This window comes from Solanum lycopersicum, chromosome 11, assembly GCF_036512215.1.
Source record: "Solanum lycopersicum chromosome 11, SLM_r2.1".
In the NCBI taxonomy this organism is placed as follows: Eukaryota; Viridiplantae; Streptophyta; class Magnoliopsida; order Solanales; family Solanaceae; genus Solanum; species Solanum lycopersicum.
In genome coordinates, this window is record NC_090810.1 from 7,874,272 (window position 1) to 7,898,535 (window position 24,264).

The 24,264-nt window shown below is 32.6% G+C and overlaps 1 protein-coding gene and 1 long non-coding RNA gene across 7 annotated transcripts; one reads left to right on the top strand and one right to left on the bottom strand.

Annotated features, from left to right (window-relative positions):
* The first annotated feature begins 5,425 nt into the window (after positions 1-5,425).
* On the top strand, positions 5,426-23,266 carry LOC101259601 (putative 1-phosphatidylinositol-3-phosphate 5-kinase FAB1D). 6 transcript variants are annotated; one of them, XM_010314505.4, is made up of 13 exons: positions 5,426-5,724; positions 8,195-8,430; positions 8,515-8,548; positions 8,679-9,251; positions 14,054-14,204; positions 14,295-14,630; positions 16,422-17,255; positions 17,502-17,833; positions 18,221-18,347; positions 18,475-18,627; positions 20,359-21,942; positions 22,059-22,325; positions 22,483-23,266. In XM_010314505.4, exons 2-13 carry the CDS (start codon positions 8,277-8,279, stop codon positions 22,891-22,893), a joined length of 4,956 nt encoding a protein of 1,651 aa, XP_010312807.2. In that variant the 5' UTR covers positions 5,426-5,724; positions 8,195-8,276; the 3' UTR covers positions 22,894-23,266. The 6 variants fall into 6 exon arrangements, with proteins under 6 accessions (XP_010312807.2, XP_069147447.1, XP_010312809.2 ...); XM_069291346.1 differs by having other exon boundaries at positions 5,542-5,734; positions 8,199-8,430; XM_010314507.4 differs by having other exon boundaries at positions 5,542-5,724; positions 8,199-8,430.
* Positions 12,247-23,899, bottom strand: LOC112940326 (uncharacterized). The gene is made up of 2 exons (XR_011212382.1): positions 23,747-23,899; positions 12,247-13,188 (listed from the first exon to the last, which is right to left on the bottom strand). It is a non-coding gene; the product is annotated as an uncharacterized lncRNA (long non-coding RNA).
* Between the last annotated feature and the right edge of the window lie 365 nt (positions 23,900-24,264).

Genomic DNA, 24,264 nt, shown 5'->3' on the forward strand with positions numbered 1-24,264 from the left:
CTACAAAACAAAAAAGTCAAGATAAAGAGATTTGGTATTAGAAATGTGGATAAAGTTTCCCATAAGATAATAGTAGTATATATTGGAATAATAATATAATAGAATAAATGGATGAACCCATGATGTGCTAGAACATAATTTACATGAAAAAACACACTATTTATAACACTTTATGTTTATTTCTTGTAATTAATGTAACGATAATCTTATAGTCATATATCTTTTTAAGTTTAATCAATACTTAATGATTAAAAGACTATAGTTAACTTTTAAAAAATAATTATAAACAATCACTCATAAGAAAAAAGAAAATGGTTCAATATATATACAACTATATCAAACAAAACAATGATATAACTAGATAGGGATATCAAATAATTTACATCATTTTACTTACAAACTATAATTTACCATAAAAATAAATGACTTTGACCAAAAATTGAATTTATTAAGTGTATCTTTAAACTATATCTGTAGGGGAAAACAAAACTAAGCAAACTCTAATAATCTGGGAATTGGGTAAAATTAAGGATGTATTTGGTGGGAGGAGTACAATTTTTTTATATTTGATTGGTCATAACGTTTTGAAAATATATTTTGTGATAAAGTAAGTCTTTTGAAAATAAGAAAAATGACTTCTTTTATGAAATAGGAAAAACAAGTTCAATTACTAACTTGTCAAGTTCAATAACGGAAGAGAATGTAGAGAATATATGAGGAGCTAGAAGAAGACGGTTGCTATCCGTCTATCTCGAAATTCAATATATGAATAATGGGGCTTTTAATAAGTGTTTTTCTCGTCTTAGAGCCGTATTCAATTCTCATAAAACAAAGTGAGAAATATTTGCTTCTCACAATCCAATTTTTTTAGGTGAAAAGAAGATAGGTGATTGAGAGTCACAAAATTTTAAAAGCGTCGCTTCTAGCTAGCCTTTCAACTTCTACAAAAAGATGACTGATACAAAGTGATTACCTGTCTCCAACACCTCCAATCCTCACCCCATCACCTTGAACCAGTGGCGGAGCCAAACCCTCTTCGACGAAAAATTTTATTTTTATAAAGTTAAAATAATTTTGTAGGTATATATAATAAATGTCGAACTCCCTTCGCAATTTCATGTGTCTATTTCTTTGAATTTTGAATCCTCTTATCGAAAATTTTGACTCCATCTCTACCTTGAACCACATTCCATATCATATTCAACTCCTATTATATATGTTACTTTATGGAGTCCGAGTCCGGAGCCTAAAGGACATAAAATATTAACAAAAATTTCAAAACGGTTTATAAAATTTTATATTAACCAAAATGGCAAAATCGCTGAAACAACAGCGATTTCCTCCACCGAAAAAAGCAAAATCGTTGTTACTGTAGCGATTTTGCAAAATGTGATTTTTTTTAAAAAAAAAATCAAATCGCTATCTAGGAAGCGATTTTCAATTTATTTTTTTTTAAATTTTTTTTAGAAAATCGCTGTAGTGATTTTCATTTTAAAAAAAATAAAAATTTAAAAGAAAATAATATTTTTTTAAGAAAATGAAAATCGCATCCTAGGCAGCGATTTTCTTTTAATTTTTTTTTAAAAAATAAAGATTATGAAGAAGGTACTAAACTCACCAATGAAACTAATAATCGGTGATGAAAAATATGAAAATTAACATTATATGACATTGTGGAAATATAAATAAAAGAGGTTAAAAAGTTAGAATTCTATTTGAACTCAAACATCATTTAAATTTAAATTAAATATAATATCTTTTTTTAGAAAAAAAATATTTTTGTTACCTTACTTATTCTTAATTTTTTAGAAAGAAAATATTTTTGTTACCTTACTTATTCTTAATTTTTTTAAAACAATGCATATTTTCTTATAAGCTATATATTTAAATTTCAAAAAAATATTTGAAAATCAATTATTTTTTTAAAAAAATGGAAATCGCTGCCTACGCAAAGATTTTCTATTTTTTTTTTTCATAAAATTGAAAATCGCTGCCTAGGTAGCGATTTGAATTTTTTTTAATAAAAAATTACATTTTGCAAAATAGCTACAGTAGCAGTGATTTTGCTTTTTTCGGTGGAGAGAACCGTTGTTGTTCCAGCGATTTTGTCGTTTTGGTTAATATAAAATTTTATATACCGTTTTGAAATTTTGTTAATATTTTATAACCTTTAAACTCCGAACTCTTACTTTATGTATACTTTCTTTAGGAATAATATTCTTTGCTTACTTATCAAACACAATTTATAAAATTCTATGATTTAGTCGATAGATCCTCGTTATAATTATATTATAAAATACTATATGATTAGTGTGCATGGGCATGGGACAAAAAGCCGTCTTAGAAGGGGCATTTGAACCATTTTTTAGGAATCTAAGTACGCACGCCTAGCTAGAAGAAGATATTTTAAGTATGTAGAAGAAATCTTAATTTCTTAATTAAACTACATAGCAAATCAAACATGGTCATTTTAAATAAAATAAAGAAGAGGAATCAATGTTTGTTATTTGAAAATGGTGTAAATCCATCAACTTAACTTAATAGGTTCAATAAACATAACTTGTTATACTCTCAATTAATATTTATTGTAATTTTAGTGTATTTTTGTACATTCACATTCACATATTTCATATGTGATCCACCTTGAAAATGATAAATTTAAATCGATTGTTACAATTAATTTTTTTATATATATAATTATACTTCAAAATATACGACGATTTATTAAATATTTAGTGATCTATTTATATAAGACAAACACATTTAGAATCGTTCTAGCTCTTTCATTGACTTGTCAAAAAAAATAAAAGATTTCTAATCTCCATAATCGAAAAATGTGATTGGCTATGTAATTAACTAATTAAGAAAAACGTCTAAGTCATTTCAAGTTGTTATTTTTTTAAATTTTATTTGGAGCGTCTTTAATTTATTCCACAACCTTTAGATTGTGTTCTTTTGACTTTATCCTAAAATTGTTTGAAACAATCAATTAAATATTTAGGTATGCATTGTTTTGATGCTTCATCGTAGGTGTCAAACTATTTCATTGTTAATAGATAAGAAAATGCGTATCCCTTCAATTTATGTCTAAAATTTTAAATACATATTTATATTATATCAAAGTCTTATTACTCCATAAATTTATTTTATAAATAATAATATATCTCTTATAGATTTACATGACACTAGTTTGAAAAAAATGTCAATACATGCTGGACCCACAAGATAGTACCACGTAGGACGAAAAATGCTAAAACATTATTTATTAAATAAATTCAGGGGTAATAGAACCTTAGTATAGTATAAGTGTGTCTCTAAAATTTCAATCATAAGTTGAGGGGTACTTAAATCATAACTAAAATAATTTAAGGATCAGTTTGAATTAGTTATTAATTAAAATTAAAATTAATTAAATTGTAAATTCTTAAAATTAAATTAAATATAATATATATTTATGATTGTTATTGATTTTGATTTGATTATTATTATACATAAAAATAAAATAAAACATAAGAAAGGATTTATTCAAGAAGAAGACAAACAAAAGACAGCAAGTCAGTCAAAAGAAAAATAGTTAGAATCATAGCATTATAGATTTGATTTTTGTTTCAAATAAATTTTTACTAAATCATGAATAATCCTTCTATAGAACCAATCAATAAATAGTAGAAGACAATTTTATCTATGACAATATGTGAAATGATTTAATATAAGTGAATATAATTTGTTTTGAAAAATCTCGTGTATTAGTTGTATGTCACGAGTTTAAACATGATACAAATTAAATTTTTAACATTTAAATTTAAATAAATAAAGATTAAAGAGTGGTCCATTACCTTTGAAATTTTTTGAATTATAAAAAATTATTAGTTAAGAACAATTTCTTATATATTTAAAAAAGAAGTTTAGGTGCAAAAGTCTAAATATATTTGTGAAAAAAGAAAAGATTTCTTATAATCCCTTATGAATTGAACATAAAAAATAATTATTTAAAAAAGTTTTTGCCTCTACTATGAAATACTATAGATGCAAAAGCTGTCATTAATTTTACATAATTTATTGCTTCATCGTAGGTATCAAAATATTTCATAATTCATAAACCTATAAGTAAGATTATTCATAGATATATTTGAATCTGTTATTACTTAAAGTTAAAATTAAATTAGTTTAAATAATTTTTAAATTAGTTTAATTAATTTTTAAATTATTAAAATTAAATTAAGTATAATATATATTTATCAGTTTGGCTGTTATTGATTTTGTTTCAATTATTATTATACATAAAAATTAAAAATGATTTATTAAAGAAGAAGAAAAACAATAGACAACAAGTCAAAAATAGCTGAAATTGTAGTATTATACATTTGACTTTTTGTGTCAAATAAGTTTTTAGATTTGTACACTCCTGCCTATAGCACCAATATATAAATAGTTGAAGACAATTTTGTGCGTATATGTAAAAACGATTTAATATTAGTAAACGCAACTTAATTTTGTAATTCGAAAAGAAAAATTTTATGTGTTAGATATATTTCACGAATTTAAATAGGAGACCAAATAAATAATTTAACATTTAAATTTAAATAAATAAAGATTAAAGAGTTGCCCATTACTTTTGAAATCTTTTCAATTATTAAAAATAGTTAGTTAAGAGAGCAATTTCTTAATTATTTAAGAAAGAAGTTTTTGGGCATAAAGGCGAAATATATTTATGCAATTATTTTTCTTTTTTTATTTTTTATGATCACTTATTAATTGAATTTAAGAAATAATTATTTAAAAAGTTTAAATGTAAAAATAATTTTTTTGATAAATAATATATATTTCCTTTGTTTATTTTTATTTGTCATGTTGACAGTGGCGGATTCAGAATTTCTTTGTTATGAATGCTTAACTATTTGTAATTTGAAGTTGATATCAAAATGGGTGGTGCTCAATTTACATATTCGTACAAATTACTATGTTCCTTTTATAAATAGTAGTATTGGCTCCGAATATAATAAGAATGTGCATTCACCTGTTGCGCTTTTTGAAAATGAATTTGATTAATTTTTAAAGTTAAATTTGATTATATTAATTTGATATTTTAAATAAAAAAATTAGATATTATATGTAAAGTACTATAAATTATAATTTTTTACATATCTATATATTAAAAGATAATTCTTAAAATGTTAATTAAAGTTATAATTTGATTCTAAAAATACAAATCGTGACTAATAATGATGGACGGAGTGGGCAAAAGCTGTCAATAATTTTACAAAATCTCCTAGAAGCCAATCAAATCATTTCACATATCCATATGTACTATGAAAATAAAAGATCTTTTTTTTTAAAAAAAATGTATTAATTAATCTTTTTGCCTCTTGAATTTTTTGAAAAATTTGAAAATCTTAAAAATAACAACTAGGACAACAAACAATATATAATTTTTGAAACTTTGGTATTATGTCACCTCCATAGACCATGCTATGGCAAAAGAAAATTGAACACAAAGTGGGTCCCACTTAAACCAAAAAAAGATTGTTTTCCAACATTTTCATTCTTGTCTTCCTTAATTCATTTACATGTCCTTTCTCTCTCTCTCCCCTAAATTTTCTAGCAAGATTTTCCATTTTTTGGATACCCAATTGGGAATTATTAACTGGGTTTTTAGCTGGAGGATTGATTTTAAGATATGCTTCTGATTCATTTGGAGGGTATCTTAATTTGCTTCTTTTTACTGTAAGTTGATGTAAAGTTCAAATCTTTTTCTTTCTTTTTTGCTGATTGTTTAATCTTTATTGTTTTTTTGAAGTTTGTAATCTTGTTATTAGGATCTTTTTTTTTTTCATCTTTTTAGAGAATGGTTTTAAAGATTTCTCATGTTGATTAGATTGGAATTTTCCTTTTTGTGTTTTTATGAATTTTTAATTTTAGGCTATGGCATTGCAAGTTTGGGATTTCTATGATGTTTGTGAGTTGTTTGAATAATCGAAATTGGGTACAAGTTTGGCTACATAAATATTTATCTGTTTCGTATAGCCGACCATAACTTTGTTTGGGACTGAGGCGTAGTAGTGATAGTTCTTGTTGTTGGTTCATAGTAGAGTGGTAAGTTCTTAAATCTAGAAGATTTAATTGGAGTACTTTTTTGATAAATAAAGAAGAATGGTCTTTTCCCTTTTATTCTATGAAGTGACAAACTAATTCTGTCAATCAGTGATTTATGAACAAGTGTTGATATATGAAAATCCCGCATAGTTTTATCTTTTATGTTTTTTTAGCTCTTAATGGGAGGTTATCCATGTGCCCTGTGCTACTTGGTCAGAGCCTAAGCTAGTGATACTTTTGGTTACTGGTCTTACGCCATCTAGGATGCAGGATTTGGGCTGATCCACATTTATATGATTGGGTAGTACAAATGTTTTCTTTTTAACTTTCTTCATGTGTATTGTTTTGCGGCAATTGTTTTTTAATCTATCTGGTCTATCTTAGTCAAGGAAATATTTGTCTTTTTTTTGGGATGAAGGGAAAAATTTGTCTTTCTTGTAATGTGAGAATGTTTTTTTCTTTCTTTCTTTTTTTTGAGGCGTTTCGGATGTCAAATCCTGATTTATTTTCGTGCTCTTTAATTCATGGATATTAGTATAGAGGTTTGTGCCAAAGGACAGAAATAGTTACGGTAACTGAACTCCTACTTATCATGGAAAAAAAGGAATTGAAGAAGAATATAACTGTATTCCTGTTTGAGGCTAATGGACATTGTTGTGAGATACAATCTGTCATGTTACAATGTTTTGTTTTTGTCAATTCATTATTTTTATGTCATACGTATATATCACTGTAATTACATTTGTGAATGTATTCTTATTTCTTAGTGGTTATATTTTTTTAGGACAACTTTAACTGCCAAGTTTGTTTGGTTTTGGACAGCTTAATGTCTCGTAGTTTCCCATAAATGGTTCTACTTTTTCAATTCTACTTTCTGGAATTCTAAATTGCTTTTTCATAAGCTGTCTACTGATGCCTATTTAGCATTTGAAACTTAGCCTCTAAAGTACCCTCTCCGACCCATATCTTCATTTTGCAACTGTTTGTTGCAATGCCCATTAATGTAGTAGATCTTTTAGCCCCTTATCGTGGTGGAGGAAAAATCGGACTATTCTGGAGAGGTAAAACAGTATTCATTATGGAATTTGGCAATTGCAACCGATTAATTACCCCACCACATATCTTCTGCAACTTTTACTTATAACACAATTTAGAAAAGTTAGAAGGTTCTGGAATAACTCCGTATAGAGTGTCAAAAACATATATGATAATGGTTTTATTGATCATCTTAAGTTCAAATATGATTGTAATATAACATGAAACTAGTTCAATATAGAGTGTCAGTTGAAAAGGATGCTTGCCTATTACAAGCATGTGCTAACAATGTAGAAATAAACCTTTTCTTTATTTTTCTAATGAAACTTGAAGAAAAGAGAACACAAGTGATAAAATAATAGTGGTAATAAGTTGCAGAAGGGAGCGTAGTAATGGATGATATGTGACCAGTGAGGAGGTGCGCAAGCTTTTATACGTGACGGGAAAGAAACCATGCGATAATGTTTCATTCATGGTGGGTGGATACACATGGTGAACTATGGGATGTGGGACGTTCTCCATGCACTTACTATCATTTATAACCATATGGGGAAGCAGGATTTGAAGTTTACGCATGCAAGGTTCTAGCCCTTTATAAGTTATTGTGCTCTTAAGTAATAATTTATACCTATTAAATGGATTTCTTAAGACAAATACATGAGTTTGGACCAAATTACTTGGTTTGGCTGATCTCGTACCTTGGTCTCTGCCTCCTCCCTGTTTATAGCACCCAAGTGGTATTTAGAAATTACATCACCAAAAAAAAATTATTTCTAACTCTCACAAGTTTTTCTTCAGTATGTTTCTGCTCTATACTTTAAAAGCAAGGTCATTCAAAGGTGCATTTTTTCTCGTTAACTGGTAAATTCATAGAGATAACTTCTTAAAGAACTACATATTTGGTTATCGAAATAATGCCAACATGAAGTCATTAAGCTTTTCTGATAGACTTGGTCGTCTTCATATGAAAGATTTAGGTTGCTGCATCATATAAATCTTTGTTGTTGAGAGGATGGCTCTTTTGTTTGTTTAAGTTGCTCACGTTGTTTTTCTCGGCTGTTGTAAGTTAGCAGGCTTAAGATCTTCCTTGCATCCAATATAATTTGTGTCAATACTGTGGTGCTCAATCAACAAAGTCTAGTGGAAGCATGGAGAAGCTGGAAAGTGGAAATTCCTCTAAGTTTAATGACAGGGATTCTGTACAATTGCGCCAATTATGTCGCGAAATGCCAGATAATTCAATTTTGATGATCAATCCAGCTGCTTCATTACCAAGCCTAAACAGCTCTGGCTCATGTTGCAGTATGCTCTGCTTTCTTTATCATATTCTTTGACATATTAGTTACATTTACCATGCCCCTTAAGCCCTATTCTGTGACCTTTCAGGTGACTTCTCTGTTGATGCAAATTCAGATGTGAGGTTAGTTGTAATTAGTTATATCAATGTTCTTCTTAGGTGGAGGGTTAAATAAAGGCGCTAATTGTTCTGGTTTGAATAATGAAAAAGCCAACTTATTTAGACTTGGTTCCCCTTTTGGCTTTATTATCAGGGTGTATGTTGATGAATGTAGTACAGACAGCAGTCAAGAGGATTTTAGTTCTGCTATAGGAAGGGATGCAGAACAAACAAGAACTGGCAACTCTGAGGAACCCAATGACAGTAGAAATGAAAGATATGACAATGATGAGGCTGGAACCTCTTGTAATGATGAATTTGATGCCCAGTTCTGGTTTCCCCCACAACCAGAAGACGATGATGATGATATTGAGGACAGTGTGGCTAATTATGATGACGACGAATGTGTTGATGGCCAGAAATGGGGTAGTCCAGCTTCGTTAATCAGCTTTGGTGAAGAAGACTTTGGTAGTTATAAGCTTAAAGAGGAACGGCGAAAGGCATTACAAGAAGTAATGAACATGAAGCTTAAGGCCTTTGTTAGTGGCCACCTTAAATCTTTTGGTGTTGCCGCTTCAGTGAAAGAAGGTAATAATTGGGTTGATATAATCACTTCCTTGTCATGGGAAGCTGCTTCTTTTGTGAAGCCTGATCCTACTGAAGGAAAGATGAATCCAATTGAATATGTGAAGATAAAATGCATTTCAACTGGTTCTCGCAGCCAAAGGTATCACTCTAACCACCATTTCCTCAACTCTGTTGTATTTCTCCATTTCTCATTCATTCACAATTCTAGGCATATTAGATATTAGGTAATGTGTATTCAGCAATTTTACTTTTTATGTGGTGTTTCCTCTGCCATGCTTTCATTAATGTCCACTATTGCCAATTAAACTCTGTTTTGAAATTCTGCAATTAGAGGATCAAAGGCATTGTAGCAATTCGACTTCGAGAGGGTTTCTGAATAGTCTGGACTTAGCCTAAAACAGGGGATGGTTTGAATTGATTTAGTGTGTTTGGTCTTTGAACCAAATTTATTCTGTAATCATGACTTAGTTTGAAAATAACACCTTTTTGAATTGCTCGACACCATTTGTTTGTGGAAAAAGAGTTCGCTTTAAGAGGTTCATGTGGCTAACGAAAGATGTTAGACAGACGTTGTATTCCATATCAACTAATCTTATCCAATTTAAGTTAATTTTCCAAGTTTTAGTCAAGGCATTCTCACAAAAGTGAAAGTAAGGATTAACTGTTACAATCATATTGAATGAATGGAGGAGAATTGAACTTTAACTAATAATTACAAACGGGTGTTTTGATTTTTATAACTTTCAGGTAACTCTAATAATCCTATTCATTAGAGGTTGAAACTTGAACCTGCAATTATACAAAATTAGTCTAATTATCCTTTAAATTAAAATAGTCAGATTCAAATGTAAAAAAGATTAGATATCATTCATCTGAATCATGCACATAATTACATTTCAATGATAGACAGTTCAAGTTCTATCCAAAACTTCAACTAAGTATTTTTAGCGTTTTCTTAGACTCAAGTTGGCCTTGTTGACTAAGTGGGATTCCTCACAATTAATTATGTTTTGGGCCTACATTTTATTTAACTCTTTCATCAGATTGGATGTGACACATCCAGCGCTCTAACCTATATGCTTTCCTAAAGATGAGATCACAAGTGATTAACATTGTGTCCTGTGTTTTTGAACCATCAAGCATAAACCTTGTCGGCGCAGTCAAACCTAAAGCTAAAGTCTAAACCAATTAGCTTTTACTTAAGTTTGTAATTCTCTTGAATGTTTTTTGTATCAGAAACTCAAAGTTTCTTCATTTCTAGTTTCCTTGATTAAGTGAGAAGCCTGAGGTTCGCCTACCAAGGTTCTTTAATATTCCCAATTGAGTTTTCAAGCTGAACTCAACTGGTTTTTAGTTAACTGCATGATCAGTCCAAAGATCAGCCCATCTGGCCCAGCTCAACAGTTCACAACCGTAAGCAGTATTCTAACAGATCTGGGTTAGCCATAAATTTTTTTTATTAGTTTTATTAGGTACTAAAAAATTATAAAAGAACAAAAAAAGAAAGTAAAATGAGGGCCCGTTTGGCCATGCGATATGGAATCATGATATGGTATCATGATATAGAATCATAAGATGAAATTGAAGTTTTGTTTGGACATGCGATATGGAATTTTGGTGTTGTATATTCTCATAAACATAAAAATTTCATAAGTTCTAAAACTATTAAAATAGTCCCAATTATTAGTTCAATTTATCAAATAAATTAAAAATTATAAAATCGCATAATAAATTATTACAAAGCTATTTGTTCTCCACTTAAGTAATTGTTTCAATCTAATTTTCAACCTAACTTTCACTTCTTATCAATATATTTAAGTAAAAATGAATCACCTTTCACAGGCTCTTCAAGATTTTATTACTAAAAAATCGTGAAGTGTGAGTTTATGTCGGTGAGAATAATAAATTTTAAAAAGTAATGTTGTTATTATAAAATTTTTTTACATGTGAAATAAATGGTTAGTAGATATAAATGCGGGGTTGTTCTAACAAAATATAAATTTGTGGATCAATTTTTGTATTAAAATATCTCAAATCATGATATGGTATTCCCATATGATTCCATATCATGATTTTTGGAGAATATGAAATTACATCTAATGAAATGGAATCATGAGGTGGAATCAGCGTGAAATCGCATGTACAAACACTGATTCCATCTCACGATACCATATCGTGATATAGTATCGCATGGCCAAACGCCTACTTAGTAATAATTGGGTGGGTTAGGTTATGACCCACTTTTTAGCCCATTTCAAACCAAAATATTTTAGCTCGAGTAACCCTTCGGGGTGGCCCAGTGGTTTGAGCTTGGGACTTCCGTGTTGGAGGTTTCAAGTTCGAAACCCCTTGCCAGCGAAAGCAATGGGTTTGCCTTTTGGGTCGAGTTCGGGTTACCTCTCTTATGTGGTTTGCGAGCTAGGAGCAGGGGTTTTACCCTGTGCGCACCCAAAGGGTAGCTACTGCCGGTATCCCTTGTCAGAAAAAATATAATATTTCAGCTCAAGTAACTTTTGGGTGGGTCGATAACGTGTCCATTTTGACCCGCCAAATGCAACCCAACCCACCTATTTGACCCCTAGTTTTGTACAAATTGGATACTAGCATGCATTGGGTAATGTAAATACACTGGAGTCATGAATACATTTATCCAGAGTAGGTTACAATAAAGCAGGAAAAGGAAGAATCAGACATGTTTAATATGGACACGATATAGCAACATCCAAGGGGCATAGGTAAATGTGCTATCCTTCAAGGATGACATGAAGGAGTGAGCGGACATGAGGAGTTCCTGCATGAATTCCAATTTCATTAGTATTTGGCTGAGTATAGTTACGCCTAAGGCTGGGCGCCTGATCGGGTTGTACCGGTACCGTTCGTATCCGGTAGTATTCGAGACAAAATGGGATACATTGAACCGGTATTTGAAACGGGACAGTATCATGATTTGATACCGATTCATACCGATTCCGGTCCGGTCCGTGAAAATGGATTGGTTATTTTAATTTTTGTCATTGTTTTACACTTTTTTTTTTGAGAATGATAACTTATTGTTTTATACTTTTATTAGCATTTCTTTTTTGTTTATTTAATTTTTTATAATTACAAACTTAATTCATCAACTTCAAATAAAATAAACCTAAAAACTTTAAAATTTATAAATTTAACAATTTACAAACTTAAGTTATTTAAATTACAAGTTACAAGTTTTAACTTATAACATATAACTTGTAAACTTCAAAACATTCAAATATTGAAAACTTATAACATAAACTCAAAAACTATTTTTTAGAAAAACTTTATTGAAGTTAATTTACAAACTTATTAGTAAAAATTTTAAAAAATTATCTATAAAATAAACGTAAGTAAAATTACAAATAAACATTATAATTTCAAATCTTAAATACTTTATAAACTATAACTTAATAAAATAAAAAAAAACATTTATATTTTCGTAATTCAAAATAACTCAAAAAACTATTATTTTTTGAAATATCTATATGTGCCTCCTGTTTATCCAATCCTCGTCCCATTCTGGTTCTATCCCGGCATATAGTGGGACGGGACGAAGCCGAGTTTCCCTCCCGATAATTCCGGTTTGGTTCATCCTGTTACTGGTCAACAACCCGGTCAAACCATTCCGGTGCGGTCCGGTGCCCAGTCTTAGACTTACACCCATTATTTGGGATGTGTGCGAAGGCAAATGTTAACTTTCTCATCCACAGTACTTCCAGGAAGCAAGAACTTCACTCATCGCTGTAGATCAACTCTTGATTTGATAGCCATAATTAGTTTTGTGTAATCAAATGATCCAAGTTTAATGCCTCTCTAATTTTCTGGTTTTTACCAAACTGGGCATGGACCTTAGCTTTTGTTTTACGCCTTGGATTAAGTCGTTTTCTTGGCCTTTAGACTGACATAGCCTTTTCCAGTTTGGCTACCTTCTTACCTTTGTTTTCTCTTCTTGTTTGGATTTTCTTTATTTTGTTCTGCTTTGGTCTTCTTGTTTTGATTCTGTTACCTTCTTTTTAGATTATCTTTTGGTTTTTCTTCTACTTTTTTGAATAACCACAAGTCTACAACAGCAAGAGGAAAAATGATGCATTTAATGATATGATGATAATAATAATGTCACAACTTTAATAAAGATAATAGCAACAACAACATACCCAGTGTAATCCACAAGTGGGTCTATGGAATAACAATATAAAATAAAATAATAAAAGAAAGGAAAATTAGAGTAAAAGATAAAATACGAGGAGTGTGATAAGATAGCCAAACAAAATAAAAGGAGATCGCTGATAGGAGCGCACAGATTTGGTGTCTAATCTACATCTTTGAGTAATTCTTTCAATTTTAGTTATTTCGTCATTCACAAAAAAATTGGCTCCTCAGTTGAATGGCCTGAAGAAGTTTGAATTGGGAACCTCTTCTTTACCCACCATTCGTTACATTTTGAGTGATAGTTCTTCTTCAAAAGTCATATTCTTGTAAGGTCTTAGGGCCTGTTTGGATTGACTTTTGGCTTATGACTTATAAGCTAAAAGGCATAAGTTATGATTTCTAACTTATGGCTCTTCGCTTGGCTTATTTTTGTTATTTGGCTTTCAAATAAGTGCTTATAAGCACTTTTTAACTTTACCCAAACACTTCAAAACTGTTTAAAACCTATTTTGGCTTAAAAGCACCTAAAATAAGTCAAACCAAACGGACATTTACACTTATCAATTATCGACTAGTATGTTTATAACCCTTTTTTTGTTCTTGCAATTCTTGTAGCCATATCAAACAGTAGATTTAAGTCTAATTCAGGGTCGACTCGGTGTATAACATGCAGTCTGGTTATAAAATTTACAACTTATGTGCTTGTTCAAACTATGGCTCTGGGATGGATGGACCACTAAATTCTCCAGGCTTACCGGATATCTTTGTGTTTTGTAGTCGTTTTGTCAGAGGCTTGGTCTTTAAAAAGCATGCTGCGCACAAACACATGCCAACCAAGTACGATAAACCTAGGTTGCTGTTGATCGAAGGTGCACTAGGGCTCTCCAGAAAAAGTGAGTTGTCATCATTTGAGGAGTCTGTGCAACAGGTAACCAACAAATCCGCGGGTGTGTCACTTACCAAAATGAGCACATTCTTTGATTAGTGATTGTCTGTTTTTGTTTGTTTATGATAACAGGAGAAAGATAGTGTGAAATCTATCCTCGATATGATAGAAAGGTACCAACCAAATGTAGTTTTAGTGGAGAATGCTGTTTCTCGTGATATACAGGAGTCTATTTTGAAGAAAGGAGTCACCTTAGTCTTTGATATGAAACAACATCGCTTGGAGAAAGTTGCACGTTGCACAGGTTCATTGTCTGCTGATATATTGGTTAGCCAAAAGCTCAGGCAGTGTGACTCCTTTCATTTCGAAAAGTTTGTAGAAGAACATTCTGCTACTGGAGATGCTGGGAAAAAGCCTAGCAAAACATTGATGTTTATTGAGGGCTGTCCTACTCGTCTGGGATGTACAGTGAGTGTATTTGCTTATTGTCTGTTTCTTCATTGATATTATCTAATGTGTTACTGATAGTCGGTTCATGCGACAAACTGTTAGGTTGCTCATGAACAATATAAGTTGGTATAAGATTTATCTTTCTCCAGTGCCATACAAAAAGTATAAGATATTGCATTGTGGACCTTTCAGATCTTCGCTCTGCTGTGCTTATTAGCCATATTATCAAATTCCTCGTTACAGCTATCTTGAGATTGATGACATGGCATAACTTATCAAAAATAAGGATTGATCACATGTCATATACAAGATAGGCACAGAGCTTGTGTAACCAAAATATTGGTTTATCATAATAAGCTTGTGTAACTAGAATAATTGGTTATCATCAATGTCTTAAAACAGATTGCTTTTATATGATTAGAGATTAGTTTGAAGGAGGTGGTCATGCACTGATAACCAAGAATTCTGAATTTCACTTTGGAGCTGTGACTCTTCGAAAAATTAAAGACAGTTTGTTACATCATTGTACATTTTAATAGCAACACTTTGTCCACATAAACATTCAACAATTGCTGAAGCTGTTACACTTACGAGTCCCCGTTTGATGGTTGAGTGATGTTTTCCTTTCCTCTATGTTTTGTTGAGTAAAACTCCAAACTATTTCTTAATTTACGAATTTTTAAAAGATTTTAAAAATTATAACACTGCTTGTGAAGTTTATTTCTTAACTAAGTCATTTTGCTATCGTATATGGAGTTACCTTTTTCTGGTTCTGCCTGTATGACTAACCCATACGAGCATCAATGACAATGATAAATGGCTCAACGAGCAATTGGACAAAATTCTGCTGAATTAGTATATTCACATCCCATGGATTGTCTACTCGGTGTTTCCTTATCCTCAGTATTTTAGAAGGCTGTTTTGGGACTCACCCTGTGGCTCACCCCGGGAGGGGCACCGGCAAAACACCTCGAGAATCACATGCGGAGCTTAGTTCTGTGAGGCTTACACCCTAAACACGCCTAACGCCCAATGCTCGGGTGTCCCCCTGACAATTCTTACACAAGTTATATGTCAAATTCCTTAGTCAACACTATTGATCCTCATAATTCCTTAATAGATGAATGATGCTTGGTAGTTTTTTTCATCTATAGAAATAAGAAAATTGAGAATACCTCAAATAACAAGTCATAGTATTGCCTATTTACTATTTTAGAACGCCGTGAGGGTGCATATCACTTAACGTTTCTGTTTTAAAATACATAGCCAAATGTTACATGTTCACTTGTCATTGCTCTTCATGTTTTTGTCCTATGTGATTATCATATTTCATTATTTGAAAATATTTTGCCTTTATTCATGAAGGAGTGATGTATCAATTATAATAGTAATAGTTGATTGATTATTTCTTTTAAGGAGGTAAATCGCATGGTATAATAGTAATATATTTTGAGAAATTCTGATTCTTTATTGTTTAAAAGTTAAGATTTTAGAGTTGATTTGCATCTCGTAATAGCTTTTGTATCACTGCGTTATTTCCACTTGTACAGTGTTGTTACTTGTTAGAAGTTTTGTTTTCTGAGTTTCTTAAATCATGTTTTAAAATTATAATTGTATTTTTTTTTATAATTTTTGTGTTATTGTACTATTTTACTATATTAAAAATTAAAGATCAATGGGTCTTATGCCTCACCCCGTGCTAAGTAAAATGCTCCGCGCGCCCCCGCAATTTACATCAGTGCTTGTCCCTTCTCCACTACATCTGGAGGTATTTAGTTGTTCTCCACTGAATGTTAATTTTTTGTGCAGATTTTGTTAATGGGATCGAACAGTGATGAATTGAAGAAGATTAAACATGTAGTCAAAGATGCGATCATCGTGGCGTACAATTTAATCCTAGAGACTTCGTTCCTTCTGGATCAAAAAGCAATGTTCTCAACTCTACCTCTTAGCCAGGAGGTGAATCTAACACTTGGTAACGAAACACCATCTGTTAGTGATGGGCAAGGAATTATCTCTAACACTGAGGAGCATGTCGGTGAAATAAGTTCATCTGGTACAGTTGATATTCCAATATCCAATGGCTTCCATGAAGAAATAAGTCATAAGTTAGACGCACAAAGCGAATCTCTACAATATGAGCCATACAACCCAGTCGTTCTCTCTGGATTATCATCTATCTCATCCTCTGTCAGAAGGATTATGGGGAATAAATTTCCTCTCTTCTCCACCTCTCATCAATCCATGTCCTCGTATTTCAGTCTTAATGGAACCACGAAAGATGATCAGGTGCAAGCTGATGTTCAAGTTTCTAATATGCCTGATTTAATACACAGTGAGGCAGAACAAAAGACAAGTTTTGATGGCGTGAAGGCCCCTGAAAAGGAACAACATCATACTCCACTTGTGAGCCAGGTAGAATCTTTGGAATTAGAGGGATCTGGTGAACAGCTTGAAGACCAAGAACATATGAAGGATAATGTGACATCGTTTTTGGATTCTGAGAGTATTTTGGTTCTGATGTCCTGTCGAAATGCTTCAAAAGGGATTATGTGTAAGCGTAGTCATTTTTCTCGGATCAAGTTCTATCAAGATTTTGATATTCCCCTTGAAAAGTTTTTGCAGGATAATTTGCTAAACCAGGTGCATATACTCAAATTTCTCCACTTGAAACTCTTTCTTTGCGTTAAGGTCCTTTCGGTTAAATTCACCAAATCTATTAGAATGATATCACTCATTTGCAGAGTACATCATTTGATGTGGCTTTACTAATCTAATTGTATCCGTTAGAATTTACTAATCTAAATGTACATTTTTTTGTTGCATCAATTGTGTCTTTTCAATACCTGGCAACATTTGCTTGTGTTTTTAAGAAGCTCTGTTGTGCAGAAGGAGTGCAAGACGTGTGGTGAATCCCCTGAAGCTCACATTTTTCATTATGCGCATCACAACAAGCTCCTTACGATTCAAGTCCGTTGTCTTCCCATGGACAAGGGCTTGCGAGGTGAACATGAAGGCAAACTTTGGATGTGGAGTCGTTGCTGTAAATGCAAATCCCAGAATGGAAGCTCATCTTCCACTAAAAGAGTGTTAATATCTACTGGCTCCCGTGGGTTTTCTTTTGGAAAATTTTTGGAGCTTAGTTTCTCAAATCCCTATTTCTTTAGTGGACTGTCTGCATGTGGTCACTCCTTTGATAAGGATTTCCTCTACTTCTTTGGGTATGAACGCGTAGCATAGTTCTATTTTCAGTTCTTGTGATGTAGTTTGTAATTTTACTACATTTGTATCCAGTGGCTACTACCAATCGGCAGCTGCTCTTTCTGTACCACTTTTTCCCTTTGACATGGCAACATTATTTTTTGTGATAATCATCAAGGCTGTTTCCTATGAGTTAAATAGCCATGCTGGGGCATGAGAGGATGTATATTATATTCTCTCTCCTCTCTGAAGACTGGATACAGCCTCTCTACCTCCAAGAGGTAGGGGTAAGGCCTGCATAGACTCTACCCTCCCTAGATTCCACTTTGTGGGATTTCACTTGGTATATTTTTGTTGTTGTGTCTGTCCTCTCTGAAGATATTCATGTCATCTGTAAACGCGTGCAGATTAGGGCGAATGGTTGCAATGTTCAAGTACTCTACTGTTACTACTTATTCGGTGTTTCTTCCTCCCAAGAAGCTGGAATTTAGTAGTTCCATCAAAGGAGAATTTCTTATGCAGGAGTCCAATGATGTATGTGCTCTTACAAGTGTTCCATTTTGTTTTTATGTACCCATGCTTTTATATATTCGGCCATACATGTACTCTGCATGTGGTATTGTTCTTGTTGACCTAGGATTTCTTTTGTTTCTTACACCAGGTGTACTTGAAAGGGATTATGATGTTTGTTGATGTAGAAAAAGCTCTGAAGGCTATAGAGTCTCATGTTGGAACAGTGCTAAATCTTCAAGGATCAGTTATAAAATTTTCTGAAATTGAAAACATGTTGAAGGAAGAGAGATCTCAGTTTGAGGTTAGTTCCTTTTTGTTACCTTCTAGGACTACTAGTTTGTATGAACCATGTTGGATTGAGGCATTGTTGTAGTGGTATGAGGTATCTAAGAGGGATCTCAGCATGAACTTAGTTCCTTTTCTGCTACTGTTTTAGATTACATGTTCCGATAGGATTTAACTTGACCGGCCATGGTGGATTTATCCATCATAATTGAGTAACTAGAATTTGGAGACATTATGTTTTTCTCAACAATGGTGGATTTGTGTGTCATCATTGTGACTATGTTCCCCTGGGATGTTTTTCCCGTAGTATAATTAGTTTCCTAGCTTTCTCGCGAGAGTTTGTTCACTTTTTTATGTTGACGATTTTGATATTGATGTTGATGCAATGTGTAGGATGTGTTAGGGTACAATAATGTTCATGTATTCTCAAATATGTAAACATGCTAGTAACAAGCAGAGGCAAACCCAGGACTCGAAGATAAGGGGGCGCCACTAAGAGTGGCCTCAAGGGTAAGGTTAGCAGAGAGCCCTGCTTAGGCCTCCAAAATTTTGAGGTCCCAAAAAATTTTAATAGTGAATTTTATTATTTTATTTCACTTTAACCAATATTGAACATTATAATTACAAAAATTTAAAAAATTAAAAGAAGAACAATCAACTTTTTATCAAGAATATTTTAGAATTTTGAATAAATAACTCAAACCATCTCGAATATGAGCCCTTAAACCATGCCTTACAAATCTACGCATTTTTCGTTCCGAATCTAGTTTGAGGATATTCATTATCATTAATATCCGGTTGACAAGGCCCTTGTTGAATATAGTGTCTTCTCACTTCATCTCGTATTCTTGGGCTATATTTGTCAATGGATATTCTTTCTCCAAGATCCGGTTTAAGTGATTGCAAATCAAACTCATCTATAAAACGCGAAGAATTGTCTCTAAAACTAGCACCTGGTTGAGAAGAATTATGTTTCATAAAAAATCTACCCATTTCAAATCACAAGAATTAACAACAAATTCTTACAAAAAAAAGAACGCTTGTAAAGAAGAGCTTAACAATTTATGCGAGATAATTGGGGTAGGACTTCAATTATGATGTGAAGGATACTTGTAAGTTGTAGATTTTCTAGCAGTCTTATATTTTGTTGATTTTTAAAAAAGGTTACTTGTAAAGAAAAAACTGATTTTAAAGTTAAAAAAAGAAGCCTTTCGCGGGATTCGAACTCGTGTGGTCGCTGTTTGAAATGGCGACTTTGACCAGTGTACCCAGGCGAGTTTTTGCTGTAAGGGTACACATTCAATTATATTATCGTTTTTATCAACTACCTATACGTATATATACAATATTTTTAAAAAAAGTTATGTGCACCCGGGTCCGCCTCTGGTAATAAGAGTAGTTATGTTGTTGATTTTTTTGGTGCAGTGCATTTAGGATATGGAGTCTAGAATTATCAAATTAATATCGAATTCATAAATAATAAATCAATATATGAATTTTAGAGAGAGAAGCACTTGTTTTGTGCTTTCCCTTCAAGCGCAACTCAAGTACCACATGAGCAATGTGAATTGCTTGTATTATGCCTTGCTTCAAGGGCAACTCAAGTGTGTCTTAAACAGCAGTTAGCTGAATATTTTGTGTGTTTTCCTCATTGTGCTGCTCTTAGGTTTTTGATTCAGACATTTAAAGTAGCTATATCTAAACCCCTTTTTCTTTGTCTCATATATTTATGTGGACTCAATATCAGGTTGACGTAAAAAATGTTATTGAAGATGGGATTCAGGATGTCATGGTATATAAACATTTAAGTTTGAATAGAATACGACTAGATCTTCTGCTTGAGTCGTGTGTGTGGGATCGTCGTCTTCATTCGTTGCTATCTTCTTATTATATGGATGGTGATTCCAAAGCCATTAACCCAAAGCAATCAACACTGCCAGATATTGAACCTATTAGCCAGAAGGAGAAACTAGGAAAGTACAGTGGTGAAAGAGATGCTAATGGGACAGAAGCAAATCTGGGAGGTGGTGACGAAGCTTTGGAAGATTGTCATGATATCAATATTGATTTCGCTGCGGATTCTTCTGCAGAGGAAAACAATGGGACAGAAGCTATTAAAGAACATTTGAACCGTAATTGTGATTTGAAATTGAATTTGGTATCTACCGAAGCAAATGGTTCTCTGATTGTTGAAATCCCTGTCGAAGCTAGTGTTGGTGGATTTAGAGAACAAAATGGATCACTGGATTCGTCTGCTTTTACTGAAGTTATTGAGTTATCAACTGCAGCAAAAACAACTGGAAATGGATCATCCATCGACGATCCTGCAGGGAAATTTGAATGCTTACACTCTGGTGATGAAAATAATCTACAATCCAATCTTCCTTCACCTACACATTTGCAGTTGGAAAATCCAAGTGTTTCTAGCACTAATGGGAGGAGTGCCAGTGATTCTATGGACCCTCAAAGGAGTAAATCCCTTGCCTCAATATTATCCAATATTGAGAATGATAAGGGGTGGTGGGCTCCATTTCCCGAAATTCGGCATAAATACATGAAGGATCTGCAGAGAGGTTACCTGCCAAAATTAGGATCCATCACAACCCATGCTGTAGAAACTACAGCTTATAAACTTGTTATTGATGAGGGTGCAAGGGTGCACATTCCCCTTGGAAATGACAAGTACATTGTGTCTGATTATGAAGATGAATTTTCTAGCATCATCGCTTGCGCTTTAGCATCGCTGAAGGATTTACCAATTGTGGGTGAAGATCTTAGAGATGTTGGAAGAAAAGATAGAGGAATTGATGATAAGGCACATGAAAGTTCTCAAGGCATAATGAGATTATTCTCGCTGGCTCCTCATTTCTCTTCAAGTAGCTCTTTAGATCTAGAAGGGATCCAGTCTACCCAAGTTTCAGAACAAACACGTTCATCGAGTATGAATGGGTTAGATATGTTAAATTCTTTGGTTTCTTTTTCAACTCTTCATCCTGAAGTCTCTATGGGTTCTGGGAAATTGCCTGGGAAGCGTAAATACTCAGTTATATGTCTCTATGCTAGTGAGTTCTCTCATTTGCGAGCTCGATGTTGCCCATCTGAAGTTGATTATATTGCTTCACTAAGTAGGTGTAAGAAGTGGGATGCTAAAGGTGGGAAAAGTAAATCCTTGTTTGCCAAAACTCTTGATGACCGTCTCATCATCAAGGAAATACAGAGAATCGAATTTGAATCGTTCTTGAAGTTTGGTCCTAATTATTTTGAGTACATGGAACAGTGCTACGAGAAGGGAAATCAGACCTGCCTTGCAAAAGTTCTTGGCATTTATCAGGTTTATTAATTAACTATAAACTTCATTTCTGCCTATTAGCACAGAACTGATTTAAAATTTGCCAACACAGTACACATGGTCTTTTGGACTTTGGTCTCAGTATTTGTAAATTGCAGGTCATTGTAAGGCCAACAAAAAGTGGGAAAGAGACGAGACATGATCTCATGGTGATGGAGAACCTTTCATTTGGAAGAAATATTACTAGGCAGTATGATCTAAAAGGAGCTCTGCATGCTCGATTTAATTCAGCTGGCAGTTCTGACGGAGATGTTCTTTTGGACCAAAATTTTGTGAATGACATGAAAATCTCTCCTTTGTATGTTGGCACGAGATCAAAGAGGAACTTGCAGCGAGCTGTATGGAATGACTGTGGTTTCCTCAATGTAAGTTTTGCATAAACTCCTACTGATGAATTACCTGTAGCTCACATTTAGTAAATCCTAAGTAGTGCTAAAAATCATGTGACTTCTGCTTATGATAAGCATGCACTCCTACAATTTATGGCTTAGTTTCTAAACTGGTACATTTTCTGAACAACAGTCGGTCAATGTGATGGACTACTCCTTACTTGTTGGAGTAGATACTCAGCGCCGTGAACTTGTTTGTGGCATAATTGACTATCTCAGGCAGTATACTTGGGATAAGCAAATTGAGAATTGGGTCAAATCCTCGCTTGTGGTTCCCAAGAATCAGCTTCCTACTGTTCTCTCTCCGAGGGAGTATAAAAAGAGATTTAGGAAGTTTATCGACACACATTTCCTAAGTGTTCCAGAAAATTGGTGCTCTCAAAGACCTTCAAATCCTTGCATACTTTGTGGCACAGCAGGTACTAACGCACCCCCTGAGTCAAAATCTGAAGATGCCAACTCTAAAGGTCAAGAGGAGCACAGACATGAGTCCTCTGGCACTCAATCAACTGCTCATGGAAACCAAAATGATATTTCTGCCTGAGTTCTTGTTTTTTTAACCTTCCTTCTTGGTGGTTCATTTGTTTTCCCTATATAGTATCTAGTCATTAGTTTGTGTACATAGCTGCTCGGACCCCCGTTGTCCAAGCACCTATATATATATATATATATATATATACACACACACATACACCCCCTTTCTCATTTCTGCGATTTTTTATAGCAACTTTATGGGGATAGTTTCATTCTTTTAAGGCCATTTTAGGTTTGAATATATCAAGTCTATTGTTTAAAAATTGTAAAAAAAAGCTCTTCCTGGTGCAGTTAACAGCTGCTCAAGCTTTTATAGTATTTGCTGTAAGATGTTATTCATATAGTGGTATAAATACATTGCTCTCTTTTGTTGAGACACTAAAGTTTCAATACTTCCTCTCTAGGGTTATTCCTTCAAATAACCTAGTTTGAATGCTCATTAACTGTTGTATTGTTTGTTTAGATACCATCTTTGTTCTGATTGTTATTTAAATTTTATTGTATTGTATCGTTTAGATCCGTTGTTAGGTAATGAAGGAAAGTGTCATTTTTAGCTATCGAATCGGTGTAATTGTGTTATTACCTTGATATTTTCTTTTCGTCTTGTCTTTACTTATTATTAATAATCTTATTGTATCATTTATCCTACAATTTCATTGTAAGAGAGCCAAAGCAAAACATTGTAAAAGCACTATGGAGTATGAGATTTTACTTAATAGAAAACCTTTATGTAACACAGATAAATCATAATTAGCATCACAAACATATAATTGTGTGTGTGTGTATGGATATGTAAACCACATATGCATACATTGATATATAAAAAAAATTTCTAAATTTTATAAGAGGAAAGGAATACATACCTTTCTTTGTGTATGGTTGATCATGAAATGTAGTTTTTCCTTGCTTTTTTTTTTATCTCTAATTGAAGGGTAATTCATTGTAAACTTTGCCTTGTAATGAGAAATCAATAATGAAATAATCCATTATTTTCTGTTTAATATATAAAGTTAAAACACAGAAAATAGATTAGAAGAGAGATTTGTTGTTAAAAGATGAAAATTGTGTTTTTCTTTTTCTTATTGGAAAAAGACTTATGGTTTTCACGGATTTCCTATTATTCAGATCAGTCTCCATTCTTTTCCAACTACTTTATTTTATTTTTTTTCAAAATTATTTTCCTTTAATATATTTTTCACCTTCTATTTATTTATTACTTTTTCACAAATGTAAACTTTGCCTCTGTGTCCTGAGGGATATGTATCTTCCATATACACGTATACTACTCAACCATAAATATTGTCACTTTTAAGAGAAACGACGTAAAGTCACCATTGAAGTTATTCCAAATTTTCAAAAAAATATTTTAACTTTGCAATCA